Source organism: Achroia grisella, unplaced genomic scaffold, assembly GCF_030625045.1.
Source record: "Achroia grisella isolate CSIRO2021 unplaced genomic scaffold, CSIRO_AGI_Agris_v1 utg642, whole genome shotgun sequence".
In the NCBI taxonomy this organism is placed as follows: domain Eukaryota; kingdom Metazoa; phylum Arthropoda; class Insecta; order Lepidoptera; family Pyralidae; genus Achroia; species Achroia grisella.
In genome coordinates, this window is record NW_026712979.1 from 4,600,317 (window position 1) to 4,619,479 (window position 19,163).

The window sequence follows — 19,163 nt, forward strand, 5'->3', positions numbered from 1 at the left end:
CACCTACATTAAAATGTACGCATTGTGCTAAGTAATGGTATGCGTGTAAAATATGCCCTTTGGTGTGGAGCATAAAACAATAAAAATATATAAGAGGTAAATAGTTTTTAATAATAAATAACATTTATATGAAATTTAGTGCTTTCTCCAGACAAAATACTCGTATAATACATTTTCAGTACCTCATATTGTTTTATGACCTGTACCCACTCGTGGGTTTATAATGGGTTATTTTGACTTCTGTACTTTGCATAGCAAATAAGTGTTTATAGCCACAAGCATTAATAGATATGGATACACCTCAAACATTTTGTAGATTATGTCATTTAGAATGCTACTCGTAAATAAGTAAGAATGCATTTTAGTCCAACTTTATTTTACATTTTTAAAATCCGTCTTTAATTTAGTTAAGTACATACCATATAAAAAAATAATACTGAAAGTACCTACACCTTTCCAATTACAAAACAAAACTGAAAATCATTGTTATATATTTTACAAACATTTTTATTTTGATGATACAACGTTTTGACAGATGAATAATGAACCGCCATACAGATTTAGTAAGTCGTTAAAAATATAAGTCTAAGATAATATTGAATTAATTTATTGAAAATATTTATATTTAGTTACTCTTTGAAGTTATAAAGTGACCACTCAAAAATAACAGACATATTCATTTGACACAAGAATTGTCTTTAAACTATTGACTAAAATTATTTGAAATTTTGGATAATAAATAGTACATACTGTATTTAAACATGTAATGAAGATATTTTCTGTTTATAATGTCGTCTAGTAAATAAATAAATGCATATTCTATCATACAATGACGATACAAACTTGATTGTGATTGTCGAAAATTCATGTCTGTTTTTATACAAAACAAAATAATAGCGTTATCTAGATAATAACAAGAGCTTGCACATATTAATGGCAATTCGTACAATTAAACTTTTCGTCTGATACGAAACAAATAAATAACCTAATTTCATTATTTACAATTTTCGATAATAAGCTACACACTTAAAAATAGAACTCCATAATCTAAGTACATTGTAAGCTTGTAAAAATTGCACACATCGCTTTGGTATACGTACATACATAACTACATATTTACATTAACATAATCTAAGACGAATCGTTAATTCTTTATTGCCCGAAGTTTCGTAACAAACCTTGATCTACATGAGGAATTTACGCGCGAAACGCGCCCTATACTGACACAGCAATTTAACACTATCTCATACCCGATTCTTAAAAACTCTTGGAATAGAATCACCGTTTCTTTATTATGTGGGTATTGGATAATTGCGCACACAAAGTCCACTCAGTCGAACCAGTCCCAAAGGTGCCTATAGAGGCCGGTGGTATGCGTGGTGTCGGACGGCGCCCGCGCAGGCGGCGACTAGGAGGCGCGCGCGACAGCGAGCAACGGCGGCGCCGGCGAGCGAACCTCCTCGCGGCCGCGCGCCTCCTCTCAAAGCACCCGGTCCGACACACCCACACCGCCTGCATACTGGCACGCCGACAGCGGCGCCGAACCCGCACGTGACACTGGCGAAACGGTCCCGTACCCGCCACCGAACCCTGACGAATGTTGTTTCGCTTTCAACCGTAGTGACGCTATGGAAGACGACATCGCCGGACACGGCTCCGTGCGGTACATACTGTACGGGTTCGGAGGTGCTGTGTACGGACAGGGTGCGACTCCTCCTCCGACTCCAGCCGAACCTGCCACACCTGCCATCCCGCCCCCACCGACACCTCCCATAGACGTTGCAGTGTTAAAGCAATTTACGGATCCTTGGTGATGACTCGCCGGTACTACCGATCCGAGGGGATTCACTGGCCACGGGAAACTCTTTGTGCCTAATGGACTGGGCACTTTCGCGGCCCAATTATTATATGGATAGCTTGAGTAGAGTGCATCGGTATCCGGGAACGGCTGCATTAAACCATTAAATTGGCTACTGAAACCGTTTTTGAAGTCTGCAGCTGCAGCCGCAGCTGCATTCATTGCGTTTCTTTCACGTTTTCGCCATTTCGCTCTTCGGTTTTTAAACCATACCTGCAACAACAGAATTAAATAAGTTAGTGAAGTTATGGTTAAATGTTACAAAAAAGGACTGCTATTACTGTTTAGTATGGGGGTTTTTAAGATTACTGAAATCTCTACACATCATTACCTATGCAAGCTTCGTTCTTCCATTAGAGCGAAGACCTAAAGAAGCAGTCTAACTATGCTCGTCCGCACAACGAAATCTACAAACTTTTAACGAGATTCAGAATCAGGACGCGACCTGCGTTGCGTAGCTATTAACTTTACTCATTACAAAGTTGACAGAGAGACGCGCCGTTGTAGGGTGTAGGAGTATTCGAGCCACGTAGTGTTAGCGCAAACGACGGTGCGGTGGCGCTCCGCCCGCGCCCTCAGGCAACGACCCGTCTAATTGCGGCCGCAAAATGAAGATAAACGAGCTTTGGAATTGGGCGGGACTGCTCCGCACCACTCGCCACTCGATCGGTCCGCAATAAATGCGACCACCGCCACCGGAACCGGAGTGTTGCCGTTGCTGTGCTTCGTAGAATCAATGTTGTTAATTCGCGGCGGCGAGCATTGTGGGGAGTTCGAGGTCTGAAAATGGAGGTGGGGTGAGGCCAGTGATAAGTCGCAGTGAACGCAGATAACGCGCAAGCTGATGTATGGCACGCGTCCGTCACCGTGCGATCGATCGCTACGACGACACCTCGACGATAAATTGCGCAATCCACGTACCGAGTGCAATAAATATTGTGCCGCCAGCGGTATTTGTCTCACTCACTGTGGCGGGTTCACCCAGCCGAAACGGTAAATAATACCCTCTTTCCTCGGTTAAGTGAACATAAACGGTCGTTTCCACCCCATATACAATCGTTTATTTTTCGAAACATAAATTTCACAAATTCGCATTCATAACGAACGCGTATTTTGCGCTCAGGCAACCTCGGTTTTATTCTACGAGCCTAATGTCTTTACTCCAGGAGTTATAAACTCTTTTGTTTTATTAGCTTTTACTTTAGCAATATCGTTTTTAACACTAACATATTACTTTTAAACTTAAACAGTTAATTTGCACAATAATGAACAAATTATGAGATAGCAATGTCAAATTATTACCATACGCTACTTCCCATGAAAACCGCTAACAAACGGGTGAAAATAACTCTACACAGGGGTGTTCAATAATGACAATGATATTTATTTAGGCGCACATATGTGGAAATAATTTCCATTATTTGAATAGCGCGGGCAGAGCGCGGCGGGGCGTAGAGAAGAGCCTAGGAGGGTCGGAGATATTGCGACGCGGGGTTAATCCTTTAAATATATTATTGCTGGATGGTGACCGCGCGCCCTCCGTCACCCGGCAAGGAGGGACCACCGACAATTTTTTAATGTCCCAAAATGTTGTCTTTAATAGTATTTAATGTTGCCAATGCTTGTTTATAGTTACGATTACGATGATTTATTATTTACAATTAAGGATTCATTAAGTATTTGCGTAATTTCACTAAAGTGCTTTGACAATGAGTATATTTAACTCATACTGTAGTTGTAGTTTATTCTTTAGGTATATATTACCAATACTTACACGAGATTCTAATACATATTATAATCAAAAAGTAACCTCACTGTTGCATTTGCATACCTCAGTAAACTTCTATTTAGTTTTACTTGCACACACACAATTACACATGGTTACATCAAAATTTCATAACATTATTGTACATGCATTACATGTGTTAATTATAATTTCCCACACTCTTAATATAAGGATTCATAAAGTTATGTTGTTAATTTATATAGTTTTTGTTGTTGTATGTATCCACCGAAACGTAAGTCTAGTATTCTGCTGAATACAAACCTATTATAGTTCCATTCCCGGGCTTACACAATCAATAATAATCTTTACAAACTAAAATGTTAATTTAGGTCCTGTGATAATGTATCATTGTGGAGAAATATTTTTTGCCTCTATTTAATTATTTTATTGACCATTTCGTTATAATTATTACTTAGAATGTTTCTACTACGGGAACTTACTACAGCCACCAATATACAAAAGGTTCAACCTCTTATTTTCAGCAAAGATAATGACGCCATGATTACGTGAAGTACTAGAAACGGATATCTGAAATTTACGGAAACGCTATATACGATTACTTGTTGTTTTTATCTTTAGTTCGCAGTTGATCGATTTACAACGCCAATAAATTGATAAATAAACTGAAGATAAAAGCAATATTGTTAATTAAAAACAACGCTAGTTACAATATACATATTTGCTACTAGATTGCAAATCATGGATACCTTGAGAGTTTGGACTATGCTTTGATATATTATATATATATATATATACATTAAGGTGGAAATGAAACACCCATATTTAGTTATAGTTTGATTTCCTTAATCATATTTGAAGGCAAGTGATTGTAAAATGAATTGACAAAAAAATCTATTCCAAACACCTACGAATCCTTTCTATAGAGCGGTACAGTAGCGGCGAAGTTATCAGAAATGCAAAATCTTGATTATTATACATCAATAATAACTATTTATGACTAAAAAAATATTATATTATTATACATATGTACCGCATACCTCTTATTGAAAGAACCGTACAGTTGAGTAGTAGTACTACTTCATGCCTTGTTTAATTCCCAGGCTCATACAATCACACACTGTTTATAAAAATTATTGAAGAAAACAAAAAGGCACAAAAAAATATTATTAACTGTTTATATAATACTAATGTTTATTGATACTGAACACCTATGTAGACTGTGATATAAAGCATATACATTATTTTAAATCGAATTATTGTGGTAGCAAAAAATCAACTCCAAAATAATAACAATACTGTATTGTTCTATTATTACTAATGCAATTCATTGAAATTTACGATCCCATCATAATTATATTCTCTATTTATCGCACATATTACTAGTCCATTCGCGTAATATCAGGGTCGAATATAGATAGCTGTATTACCAACATCCCCTTTATTGTTATTGCTAGATCGAAGCAAATACAATGATGTGATTTCAAATACTACATGACCAGTAAAATTAGACACACTAAGAGAAGCTGTGATTGCTACGATATCATAAAAAATTGTGATCGATCGAAATGGACAACACTTTGTTCTTTAAAACGAAAATCGAAACGAATCCCTCAAATAAATCAAATTACAATAAATTGTAGCATTAACATGTATCAAATAATCATTAAGATATCCATAGGTGTGAAAAGCTGTACAATGATATCGTTTTATAACGAACAGACTTTGCGTTAATAACTGGATATGAGGCATTACTTTATAGTACTCAATAATTGCAAAGATGAGAGGTATCGCAAGTATTTATGTGTATAGGCAATGGATATCACTTACCATCAGATGGTAAGTTAGTTTGATGGCCATATTAAATTCATAACAATATCTGTTACATATCTAATACACTTAATGACACTATTATTACATCTGATCCTTTATGGAGTAAGCAGAGAATGCTTTATTCATTTTCATAACACATCTCTTATATATAATTATTTAGAGCAAATAAATAACCACAACATCAAGCTATGTTGTGTCTAAAAACTAGCAGATTCTAATATAAATTCGCCTGATTGATGATATGTCGCCCTATACCGAATAATGAAGCTATTTTACGGTCAGCAGAACCGCAGGGTCTCTAAATTGCCTTAAATTTAAATTAAACCGGAATCACAGTTTTATTAGTGTCATCAATCAAACAACGGTTTATCCGAACGGGTACTCTAACTTTCATGATATACGAGAATAGTTCGTATTTGCAATGTAGGTAGAGCTAGTTTGGCGGTATGCAATTTGGCCAGGCACTATTCCGAAGTCAAATAAACACACGCTCGTATAAATGGATAGAGAATATAAACTCGGAATTGACACGTGGCAGTGGCAGGGCTGACACTCGGAGATTTCATTTTAGCAGAGAAATGAGAAAAGAAATGGTAATTTTACGACACGCGTCAGAAAGTTTATAAGTTCATTTCACTATTTGCCTGGCTATGCAAAGAGAAGGATATATTCAATTTACGACTACGTAGCGACTAGCATATGAAAGAATGGACGTTTAAAAATAATTTTATTTACTGAATGTTACTTAAAAAAATTAATATTATGATTTAGATAACGATTTAGTAATAATGTTATATAAAATATAAATGATGTTATCTAAATACATAGTTCATTTTTTAAAAACTTAATCGTGATATCTGTTTAAAAATAACCACGGATATTCTTAGACAACAAGTATGTATATTATCAAGTATGAGTTTTTTATATAAAATATTATAATTATTATATTATATATAAAATATTTCGTGTAACAGTTTTTTTCCTAGTTAATCAGAGCTTGTATTATGGGTACTAATTAACTGATATACATAGTTAAATACATTTATTTTGTAAATACATACATAATATATCTACATATAAAACAATCAGACCGATACAAATAATCATACCCATGAATAGTGTATTCATGGGTATGATTATTTGTATCGGTCGGTATTATTTGTGTTCCAGCGTGTGAGGTCTACAATCCGCGACCATTGGAGTAAGGCCATTATGAACCAACTTACAATAGATTAGCAGCCTTATTAGTAACTCTGTGAAAATAAGTACTTTGACACATGTTACACATACAGGAATCTTAAATATTATCTCTTTTGATTATCTTTGAATATCTATCATTTTATAAACTATATAAACGTACTAAAGAGAGAACAATATATTTATAATATAATATAGTAACAGGCTACTGACAGCCCTGTATTCTGACGAGATTATTAAATGCACCCTGCAGAGAAGCGGTAGTTGTTTCTCCATCAGAATCGGAACACTTTGCTAATGACCGTAACTTTTTTACTTAATTTTAATTAATTCTTCAGAATTTTTTAAATCTAATAAGAATTTATTAAAATATTTTAATAAGTAAATGAAGTATGAAAAAATCATTGTAATTTAGTCTAGTATAATATGCTTTAACAGTGACACTCTTATGACTTACGACTTACGAATATGACTATAGAACCGACAATTATGCCCATAGCAAGTGCAAGTTAGCTACCACGCTTATACTCGTATAGTGTTAAATCCGATAATGTAAGTACATTTTTAATATTTATATTTAATAAATATATCATATACAATGATGTTGACGTATAGGTAAATCTTATATTATATATTGGATTCTTGTGTCTAATAAATATAGATCTTCAACTATGATTTAGCCAATAAACATATCATAACAGCAGCAACAACTGACCGCGCCAAGTAAATCCTATTTTGAAACGATGTAAAATCCTCACGATCACAACACTAGAATCTGTCTATCAAAACAAGTAATCATCTGTATCTATATCTATCTTTGTGCGTATATTGACTTTAAATTATATAGATAGATATTGGCATCCTGTCTGACGGTTATGTTTCGCATTAGATATGTTTAGATAGAGACATATTAACTGATTTGTTTTCATTAATATTGGATTTTAATACATATAAAACTAATGTTAAGCTTATACGACTTTACTATTGACAGTAGACAAGTCGTCTAGAATTTAAATGTAATATTAGTATCGGGAGGATTTGTGTCTATCACACTTGACAATTTATTAATGCAAGCAATGATATACGTTTTATTGTTTGTCATATTTCTATTTCTGTACAATTTTCATCTCTGTATGTCAATATAATCCCTACGAGTTAATTCTTCTGCTATTTTAAGTGGTGCAAAAGTCGATGAATACCGGCTCATTATCAACTCTACAGCATTACAATAAGGACGAGATGTGGTTGAATAATTATGACGACTGATTGTACCTTCTGTTAGAGAAATAGTCAGCTTGAAACGTCGAAATTTGCAAGTGGCAATTTCGACAGATCGGTACTTTGCAGTTAGGCCCGCGATATATTGAATCAATTTGTTTAATACCTAGGAAATGGTAAATAATCCTTAGACATTGTTGTCGTCAGGTTTATTTAGTACACTATCTATTATAACAAGCTGTGAAATTTTAAGATAATATTCATTTCCGCATACTTATACAACTAATTGTTATTTTTGAACCTCCCGTTGAGTATATATTATTAATACCTATACATAGTCAATCGGGTGATAACAGGAATCATTTTATAGTAAACAAACCTACATATATTAAATATTAATAGAAATATACTTTACTGCAATTTAGTAGATAACTCATTGAATTTCCATACGATGTTATCCAGCACGAAAACAAAGTAAACTTGCTAAACTGTTTGCATGCATCGAAACAGGCAGGTGCAGTGAAAGCTTTTTTGCAAGCTTTCAGCGGAACGTTTAAACCATTTTCACGTAAAATAAATAATGTCACGACTATACCATATTGTCGACGTTTGGCTTTGATATATGCCCTTTTTGTATATACACAAAAATGTTTTCCTAAGTTACATGTGTTCGGATGAATTTTTTGTAACGAAAAAATGTAGGCAGTACCTTTATCACTGTCATTCAGACTTCGAATGGAGGAATGAAGACGATTTCGAAAGTGCTATTCGAGAAGCAAATTAAGTGGACAACGTTACAAAGAGTTACGTTACGTTATTTTATTATACATTAATAAATTATAATGGTAGGTATTTGTGACAATGACTAACGATATATGCAGTTGAGGCACCAGCGGAGGATAATAACACGAGCGTGTCAGGTCAGTCAGCCCATCGTGGCGAAATCCTTAAATTAACTGCGGTAGTCGTACTTGAAGGTAGATCTAAGACATAGCTAGCAATGATACCACTAATCCCCTGATAATGATAATACAAGAGAAGCTGTATATTCGCAGGGTTTACATACTAACCAACAAATGCTAGCTAGTAAACAAATAGCTGCCTACAGTTACAAAATATTTAATACAATACGAAAACAATTTATTTTGTTGTGTAACGTGGCTGTCATGCGTCACGGTAGATTCGCAGCAAATGAAATATGTCAAGAGCCGTTTCGCGGTCGATTGGGCGCAATATTAGCGCCCTACTCGCATCTTACGAAAACTACGCACCGATAAATAACAATTTATAAAAAGTAGTCTAACAAATACTGCGCGGGTCTAAGGTTAACACTAACGTAATTAATGGAAGTGTGCCAATTAAATACTTATTTAAATACCACTCAACCGATTTCAAAACCGAGCAGGTGGTGGGTTGGACTGATTATTTTTCTATGTTACAAAATATCCCCGTCAATTTTCAAATTGTTCTTTTTGCAGTAGATAACAACAATTTTAATGACATGGGAACTTATACTGTCCATCCATGGACATCCATGTTATAAAAATTGTTTTCAGGAGAAGTGTTTTAATATGGATACCTAATTTGTTCAAGATATATAGGTATGGTTCTAATAAGTAGAATATATAAGAAATAAAAATATATATATGAGGCGCATTCCCAAATCAGGAAAAGAATTAAAATCATTAGTATTTCCTGTAGGTATAATTACAACTTGAAGACTTGTCCTTTCTTAAAAGTAGGGTTGAATTCTGAAGAATTATTAACGAGTATCTAAACTTTACATGTGAAAAGAAATCGATACTGCTAACTAAATTTAACAAAAATATAATAACGATACTGTATGTAAGAATATTAATAAAAAAAAATCATTTCGTAATTACCTGATTTAACTACACTGCGAATAAAATTGCAAAACAAAATGTTGAAATATTATTTGATTTGACAGGCATAATTTGCAAGTAAATGCTTAAAAGAAAACACAGATTAAGATCTCATATATTAGAAGAGTTAATTGAGTCAATGAGCAGGCAATGACCCTAATGAGATGGTAACAAAAATATGTTCGACGATTTATCTGTGCGCTCGCGCAGAGATTTATAGGGCAACGGGCGCGCCGCTCGGACGAGATAATCCCTTGTCAGGGTTGCCAATATATTTGCTACAAAAACGTTTCAACACGAGTAGAACGACATATAATTATTATTAACCTTGCATTTGGAGTTTGCATTTAAATATACATAAAAAGTAATCTAATATCTAGCAAGGTGTGTCAAAACGCTATTTATATGTAATGGATTTGTAAATAATAATATTGTATATTCTGCTATTATGTTTACTTTTATAGTTATGAGTCTCATGTTACAAGAATTAACGAGGAATCGGTAGATGGTTATAGAAATACCTTAGATCTGATAAAAAATCGTCAAGCGGACGTCATCCAGAGATGAATAATGGTTTACTTTTATGTTAAAGTTATTATCAATAATGAACTGCGTAATAAATAATTTGTCAACTGCGAATCATTTCTATTGAAATATGTTTTTTTTTTACTACACTTAAAACTAAGTACATACTATTTCAAAGCTCTGGCTTAGAACATATATAAAAGTTACAACCCTGGAGCAATACGAATCGGTATGTTTTGAAGAACACACGCGGTGGATTTTATGCAGCTTGTTCGCAACTAATATCTAACACTTGAACTGAAACAAGTATTGACTTACATCGTTTGAGTCAGTCACTTTAAAATAATCATATACATTCGATAAAAAATATTGATGAAATATCCATATTTTACTTTTTAAGTATAATCTCATCATATATTTATGCTAGGCTATTATCGGCATAATATATTTTGAGGATTATGTTATTATAATTATTAAATAAATGGTTATGCCTGCATGAACATATAAATAAAGTATTATATGTAACCATTAAGTAATCTGTAGAATACTACAGATTATATATGTTATGCACGTGTTTTGTATATAAATAGATATACATAAGCCACACAATCTCATCAATAGCCTAATTTAAGAATCAAGCTATTAATACATATGCTTATATAACTAATATAACTTTAATATAAAGTAACAATGAAAACTAATGTAGGCATCATTGTAAAAAATAGATTTCGAAGAACGTGCGCAGAAACTTCAATATCTAGTTTCTCCATCATCACTTTGATCGGACTACTAGATGATAAAAAAAAGTTTTAGTACTTCATCCCTAATCGTATGTAATCCAATTCATTGGTTAGTACGAAATAGACTGTGTATTACATTAGATTATTACACACCTTTAAGAATGAGATAACCAATCTGTGTCAATAGAAGTCATAGCACGAATTTCTATTTAAGACAAAAGTTTAATTGCACAAGCCTACAAGCTCATCATCACAGTTCGAGACATTTTTATATTAAAAAAAGTAAGACTCAAATAAATAAAACCTCATAATGTGCAAAGTTCCAAAAGTACGTATTATATTACTATTGTGCATTAATATTGTTCTAATAACATATTTAATATTCCGTAAGAAAACATAAAGACAAGAATAAGTACTAGTTAGTGAGTAATAAAAGCAAATATTTTCTTTTAATACTTAAGGTTTATGTTTATCCGATTTTTAATTCATTGACATCGAATTCACCAATACACATGTCTTAAGATTAGCTGAGCATCACTCACCAAATACCGAAGAAACCGGAAAGTATTCAATGAATCTGTCCATGTAAATAGTACAGGGCTGCCAGTAACCGCAGAATCTAACGGGTCTTCCAAAACTATTGACAGTGAGTGTGGATGCGATCAGAATTAAGCCGGGGATTATGAAGAGACCGAAATAGACGACTCAAATCCAGGCAGATTAAGGGATTCCGTGTTCCGTCCGACGGCACGGCACAAAAATACCGAAGGCGCGCCGGATGCGACGATTAGTCTAAACATTTAGCTCGTTAATATTGTGATGCACTGCTTCGAATGTCACGTACAAACGCGGTGTGAAAGTTCGCGCAAACCGCCTCACATTAGATAGATTTATAAGGTACATCTCGATACAAAAATGAATTATAACATATTATTAGTATTAATTTTAATTGGATCTGAATTTCCCATAAGAAAATACATTGATGTTCGACTATCAAACTCAATTCAAATTCTATGTAGTAGCCATTTCAGAGATTAGTGTAAACTAACAAATGAGGATAAACTACAATAATAAACAGTTAGTAGATATGTCTGAATTTTGTGTCATTGCTATACAAGTTTGTATATATTATAATGTTGTGGTAGTAACACCGTATAATTTCCAATTTCTACTTACTTGTTAGATTATGTTATGTGACTTTACGATTATGTTATATTACTTTACGTTACAGCAAAGTAGCTTTGTATAATATTAGCTATTAATTCTATAATTTCAATACGACATATCTATCATAAGTATTATGAAAAAAATGTGCCCAAATCAGATCTATTAATTAAATTATGGAGGAGTTTTAAGTATGATGTATTATTCTCAGAAAATAACGGCTTCTACTAAATAAAGTTGTTACTTACCCTAACTCTCGCTTCTGTGAGATTAGTCCACATGGCTATCTCCTCGCGCGTCGACATGTCTGGATAGCGATTTCTTGCAAACGTCGCTTCTAGCTCCTGCAGTTGTTGGCTCGTGAAGTGTGTTCTTTGACGTCGTTGTCGCTTGTTCTTTTTATCCCCTTTGTCGTCTAGAGACGGCTCGTCGGGTCCCACACCGGGGGTCGTTGATTCCGTCTTTATCGTAGGCTCTGAGGTAAGGGGGCGATTACCTGGAAATAAAACCCATTGTGAGAAATATATCTATCTATCTATACATCGACATCTTTACAAATGTAACAACTTACATATACTGAAGTGTTTATTTTATTACGTAAGTAATAAAACATAAAAATAGTCATAATCAGCAAAATAGCATAAATTGCAGAATACATAATAGTTATATTTAATAAACACTTTATAATACAATAACAGATATAATTTTCAGAAAAATAAAGTAAGTACCAGGTAAATAAATAGGATTAAAATTAATAATTTGAGGTTGAAGTCCGTTTTATTGAATAGAAAAATAGAGGAAGCATGACATAATATGCAGGAGTAATACATAATACGTTAGGCGTTCGATTATTCCTACTAATCTCTAAAAAAGCATGAAGATGTATAATGATGTGCCGTGAACCCTTCTGGACGTGGAAATAGGCATAAATATATAAATTAAATTAATAAAATTTGCTAACATAGTTTATAAGTTGTTTACCAATATAATATGGACAGAAAAGAAAACCGCTTTTGCTGTGGCTCCGCAATTCCAGAACACGTCCATTACCATCTCTAAGAGTATTGGGATTCTCGGTATCGACATCTCTAGCACAGTTGAGTTCCGTAGTCACCTCGAAGAAAAGGTTAAGCTGGCGTTCAAAAAACTCGGTGTGCTCAATAGAGCGAAGCGGTACTTCACTGCGGACCAGAGACTCCTCTTATATAAGTCTCAAGTTCGGCCGCACATGGAGTACTGCTATTAACTTTGGGCAGGAGCACCTGGATACCAGCTCGGTCCTTTTGACTCAGTTCAGAGACGTGCTATGAGAATTGTCGATGATCCCGATCTCTCTGACGCTATCGTGCCACTTAATTTGAGGCAAGACTTCGCTTCGCTTTGTGTGTTCTTCCGATTATACAACGGACTGTGTTCTGAGGAATTGTTCGACATGATGCCTACGGCCACCTTTCACCATCGCACCGCTCGCCATCGACAGGGAATTCATGCCCACACGCTGGAACCTAAGTGGTCTCGGACAGTGCGGTTTCAGAGGAGCTTCCTTCCGCGTACACTTAGATTGTGGAATTAACTTCCTGCCGAGGTTTTCTCACGAGACTACAGCATGTGGTTTTTCAAGAAGGGTATATTAAGGCTTCTTAAGGGTCGGCAACGCGCACGTGACACCCCTGGTGCTTCAGGCGTCCACATATCCGAAATAAATTAATAAATACAAAAATAAATAATACCGTGTTTAGTGCAAATGAAGATTCAATGATAAATCGATTTAAATAAAATATGCACGAAATAATATTATATAACTAAGTAATAATAGTAAAGTTATGGCCTCCATTATTCGGTAGCAGTCAGTAATACGGGGATTAAGCGCTGGCGCAGCTTATCCATTTACGACATTGTTGTAAATTCAATGTTCTCAATGGACAACGTCAGATTTCATAAATCAAGTGTCACGTGGAATATCTATTTTAGTTTTAATGTACCTAATTAAATCGGAATGCTTTAAAAAATACATTTTATTTTTTTTTATTTCGGAGTTGTAAGTTACACTTTTTTTTATTTCGAATTCTAGATGAAATACATAAATATCATTTAATTACATGATATCTTATAACTTTCAGGTATCAACATACCATTTATTTAATTTGTTCTTCTGATATTTAGAATCAATCGACAATGTAATTGATTCTATGTATCAGAAAATCTTTGAATTTTGAGATATAACAATTATGTTTCAAAATTTTTGTTGGCAAAAAATTCATCAACATTATAAAAACACTTTTTCATCAGAAAGAATGCAATCAGCTTCCAAAAAATAGTATTTAATTCTGTCACGTGATAGAAATATTTTTATTCTGACATGTACTTTTGGACAACGTCTCGAGAGATTGTTTATTGTAATTAAATTGTGTAACTCTGATTGCGTAGCTATTTAATACATGAGCTACGAGTCGACGATCATGCCGAATAATCTTGTGCATTAAAAAATAGTAAAACAGGGAATTTCCTGTGCTCCGTAATTAATTTAAATAACATTTTACTAAATATAAGTCGATCAACCAAAACAATAAAGTGGTAATAAAACAAATTGAACAACTTTTTTCTCACCTTTCTAGACAGGTATCAAGTACTGTATTTATCATGACGGATAGTTTCATATGCCACGTGTTTGTTCTAATTAATGTCACCCAGTCGGTATCGCGAGGGGACAAGTTTTCTGATAATGATGTTATTGCATCAATTCGTTACGATAACGTGCGATCACTATCACGCAAATAATACTTTGTTACACATGCCAATGTTGTATATATTGTCTTCTTAATTTCTAAAAGGTATCTCACATACTTGCCATTCAACAATTTTATATTTTAAATAGATGCTTTTCCTGACTTTCTCAATGTCTTATTATTTTGAAATTTGGATGATTAGGCTTAGGATTATGATTATTGCTTAAAAACATGATAAAATATTTTTTTAAATTATGTTTCTATGTAGATATATAGAATTGATTGTCTGTTGACCTATCATTTTTTTAAGTGGAATAAAACCCACTTTATGGAAAGTTGCTACCCACCGCCATCTACGAGTTCATAATCAGCACGACTTTTTAGTCGTGCTGATTATGTATGTCGTATTATTAACACATCCACCTCATGCGTTTATCTCATGCATTGCCATTCCTGATGATTAAGGTCAATCAATACACAGCTTCAAGAGACAGAGATATAGATAATATTTATGGGCTTTATACAATTTTAATATACCTTATATGATATTCACCGACATATTTGTAATAAGAAAAATTTCAAGTGCGTGCAAAAAAATAAACAGTAAAGCCTTTATTAAAAATAAACAATAGATATATTTTTTAATATATATTATCAAAAAAATCATTATCTAATCTGATGTAAAAACCCTGTGCTAGTATATAAAAATTTATCTTAATCGTTATCTATAAATACATTTATTTCGAACAGTATTTATAAACTGCGGATTATCTTCTACAGTTTTATTGCCCTTAATATATCTTGATTGAACAGTTCTAATAATGACATATCTACTTCGTGCCATAAATAATCAACTAATTGTTTTTAGTATGTTGCAATGTCAGTAAATTTTTCAAATTTAATATCCATTATATTTCAAATCCGCGATTCCAAACCTACATTTATCTTGAATTACATAAATATTTTAATTAATTACATTAATCTTTTAATTGGTTTCATATATTATTACGATATGTTTGTATAGCTATCATCACGGAAAGTACAAATTAAATAGATTTAGTGGTCGGTCAAGTGTTCCTTGTTTTTGTTATGACATTTATATCTGCAACTCAAAAAAGCATAACAAAGTCCAAGGACGACACTCACGCATTACTACACATCGAACCACATTGTTTTAATATTTCTTAAAAAGCCGCAGTGAAACGTGTTAAAGTGCGCCCTGAATATCTTTCGTAGATCGTCGCGTGTAGTTAAATCCAGACCGATTCTCATAGTGCCCCCGCTAATTTACCCCAACCGGTACTGCTGCAATATTGCTCCTGGATATATAAGGACTAGCTGTGCCAGCGATTTCACCCGCTTAAAAATTATAGCCAATGTATTATTCTCAACTATAAGCTATAAACAAACAACCATTGATACTTACAAACTTCCGCGTTTATAATATTATAGCAGTAAGACAAGATCATAATAGGGCTAGGGGTCCTTAAAAAAATAGAACATACTTATATCATATTGTTATGATATAAAATAGAGAACATACAGATTGTTACTGTTTCTCCTTTGACTATAAGCACCTTACACACAGGGATATTACAATATTCAAGAACCAAATTTATATTCTGATCTTTAGGTAATGGATTTGTTATTTAGGTGATTGGTTTGGATGCTTTGAACAAATAATTATTAGAAAAAATCAGATATCGCTATTTAAGAAAAGGAAATAACATGAAAAATTAAGGTAATTAAAATGTACGTGAAGCAAAGCTAATAAATAGCTAAGGGTACAGAGTAAAGTAGATGAATTGTGTTTGATGTGTACTACATAAGCAACATATAATAAGGATATAATAAATAAAATACAGTTCAGGTATCAAAACTTAGTATTCTTTTTAACCAGAGTGCAATTATGATACATGTCATAAGGGTAGATAAAATATAAGATAGATGTAAGTAGGTAAAAGATAATATTGACATTGGATACCATTTAACCAATTAATACGATATATTTTTATTGAATTTAAACTACTACCTCATGCGTTGCCATTCCCGAGGACTAATATGTTAACCCACCATACACTGTAATTTCACTCTCACAAGTCATCCTTCTACCCGAAATATACCTTAACAGAAAAGTACTAAAAAAGTGCCCACGCAGACGACTTTATACAAAATTTACCCCGGTAAATTTCTATACAAATAGATCAAGATATAAAAAGAATGTATATTGTAAAATGATTCCAATAATATATTACAAAATTTTGATTTGAATAGAAATATTAATTCTAGTATAATATCTAATAAGCCCACCATACCCGGCCTAATCAAAATATTTGCGAAGGATTACGCGCGTATCGCGTTAATTTCGACAACTTTATTAAAACCATCAATCTGTACGGCTTGGCAATCTCATTGGTGTATAATGAACAAGGTGGGATTATGGTCTCAAAGTTTAGGTAGCGAGCTACCGTACTATCCTTGCGGCTGATTACGACACGATGGCGATTGCAGGGCTGACCCTATCTATAAGTAGGTCTAGTTGCTTTATAAACTATTAAATTAACTATAACACTACTTTACAAAAAAAATATTTTACGTAAAGACAGTTAAAACTTTATGTGATTTCTGCCTACCCTCTTATTATAAAAATATATGTCTTATACCTATTTTTATCACGTAAAGTTTTTTAATACATACTTAGCGAAATAACTTAATTCCCTCATTAAGTTACTGCGCTAACTTGCTGAGTTAATCGCTTTTGTTGCATTAATCTAAGAATTAAACACGATTGGTTTTAAAATGGCCTCAAGACAAGATTTGCTATGTTTGTAGTCGAATTATCCCATCAAAAAACAAGACATATATTACTGAAGCCGTAAAACGAGCTTATTTCCAATATTTCCAAATCTCGGTGACAAATTTTGATAAAAATTGGGTTCCTCGAGAGTTATGTGAAAATTGTAGAAGTATATTATTGAACTGGTCTGCAGAAAAAAAAATACTTGCAGTTTGGCGTCCCAATATTATGGAGGGAACCAACAAAACACGACTGTTACTTTTTGCCTTACCAAAACTTCGGGTTTTAACAACAATAACAGAAGTATATACAATACCCTGAAATTCCATTAGTCACAAAACCTGTATTGCATTCCGAAGGAATGCCTCACCCATCATTGTCCTGTACTTCAAATAAGGAAAATGAATTAGAGTTCATGGATACCGAAATGGTTGAGTCTACATTAAGTCACGATTCAGATGATCTTTCCGAATTTGAATCTGAAGATAGTGAACCACATTTAATTTCACAGAGTGAATTGAATGATCTTATAAGAGACTTGCAGGTTTCAAAAAGTAAATCTGAATAGTTTATTTCCCTTCTGCAACAGTGGATTTATCATAATACCCGAGGGATTGGTAATTTCTTGGGCAACCATAAATCAGAAGATTATGAAGAAGTTGTCAATTAAAAATTCATTTTTTATATCACACCTGGATTTTTTTCCTGAGAACTTAGGAAGCGTTGGATTTAAGAATATTTTCCTTATACCTTGTATCATCCAGAGGGGCAAAGAAGTGCAAAAAAACTTCAAAATTAAAAAAAAAACCCGTACACCAAACTATTTCGCCATCGATAACATATCCTATGAAATTTGTAAATACTAATCATAAAAATAAATTTTAAATTGTGGCATGCAAAAGAAAACATGTACTTTGGGAAAATAGATTTCCTTTGGCATCCCTACTTAAGTTGGATATGAACCGATATGGGCTGATATCGGTTATCAGGGGCGCGCTTTGAGCGCTAGCCGACCCATCGATCATGTCGAACAACCTTTGCGATCAGCCGACAACGCGACACGTAGGTAAATAACGTAGTGAACATATGTTACAGATATCAAACATGTAACACTTCACACACGAACCGATAAATACAACCTTTCTAATAGGTTATTTGCTTTAAGTTATATAACCGTTTAAGTGACGATAAGGAAATAATTAGAAGAGGGGTTTTTTTAATACCTCAAAATTGACGATCCAAATGCGATTGATTTTAGTTTTATTGACACACCTGATGATTACCTTTGGCGGATAAAAGTTTGCGATGCTAAGTAAATCTAGGTGCGGCTGAGTTGACTTTAGCGGCCCATCTCAAAGCTACAAATCAAATAGATACCATCTATTTTTTTATGTAACTAGAACGGCAAACAATTTTACGCCTGACTTGATGGTATCTGGCTACCGTTGCTATTGTTATATATTTGAAAATCACTATGG

At 33.6% G+C, this 19,163-nt stretch overlaps 1 protein-coding gene across 1 annotated transcript in view; it reads right to left on the reverse strand.

Moving 5' to 3' along the window:
- Nucleotides 1-538: 538 nt before the first annotated feature.
- Nucleotides 539-19,163, reverse strand: part of LOC131849480 (pituitary homeobox homolog Ptx1) — a 62,094-nt gene continuing 43,469 nt past the window's right edge. The window contains exons 4-5 of the mRNA XM_059199562.1: nt 12,411-12,658; nt 539-2,071 (exon numbers count right to left, since the gene is read on the reverse strand). Coding sequence (XP_059055545.1) covers nt 1,481-2,071; nt 12,411-12,658 — 839 coding nt within the window. The 3' untranslated portion in view covers nt 539-1,480. The remainder of the gene's footprint in view (nt 2,072-12,410; nt 12,659-19,163) is intronic.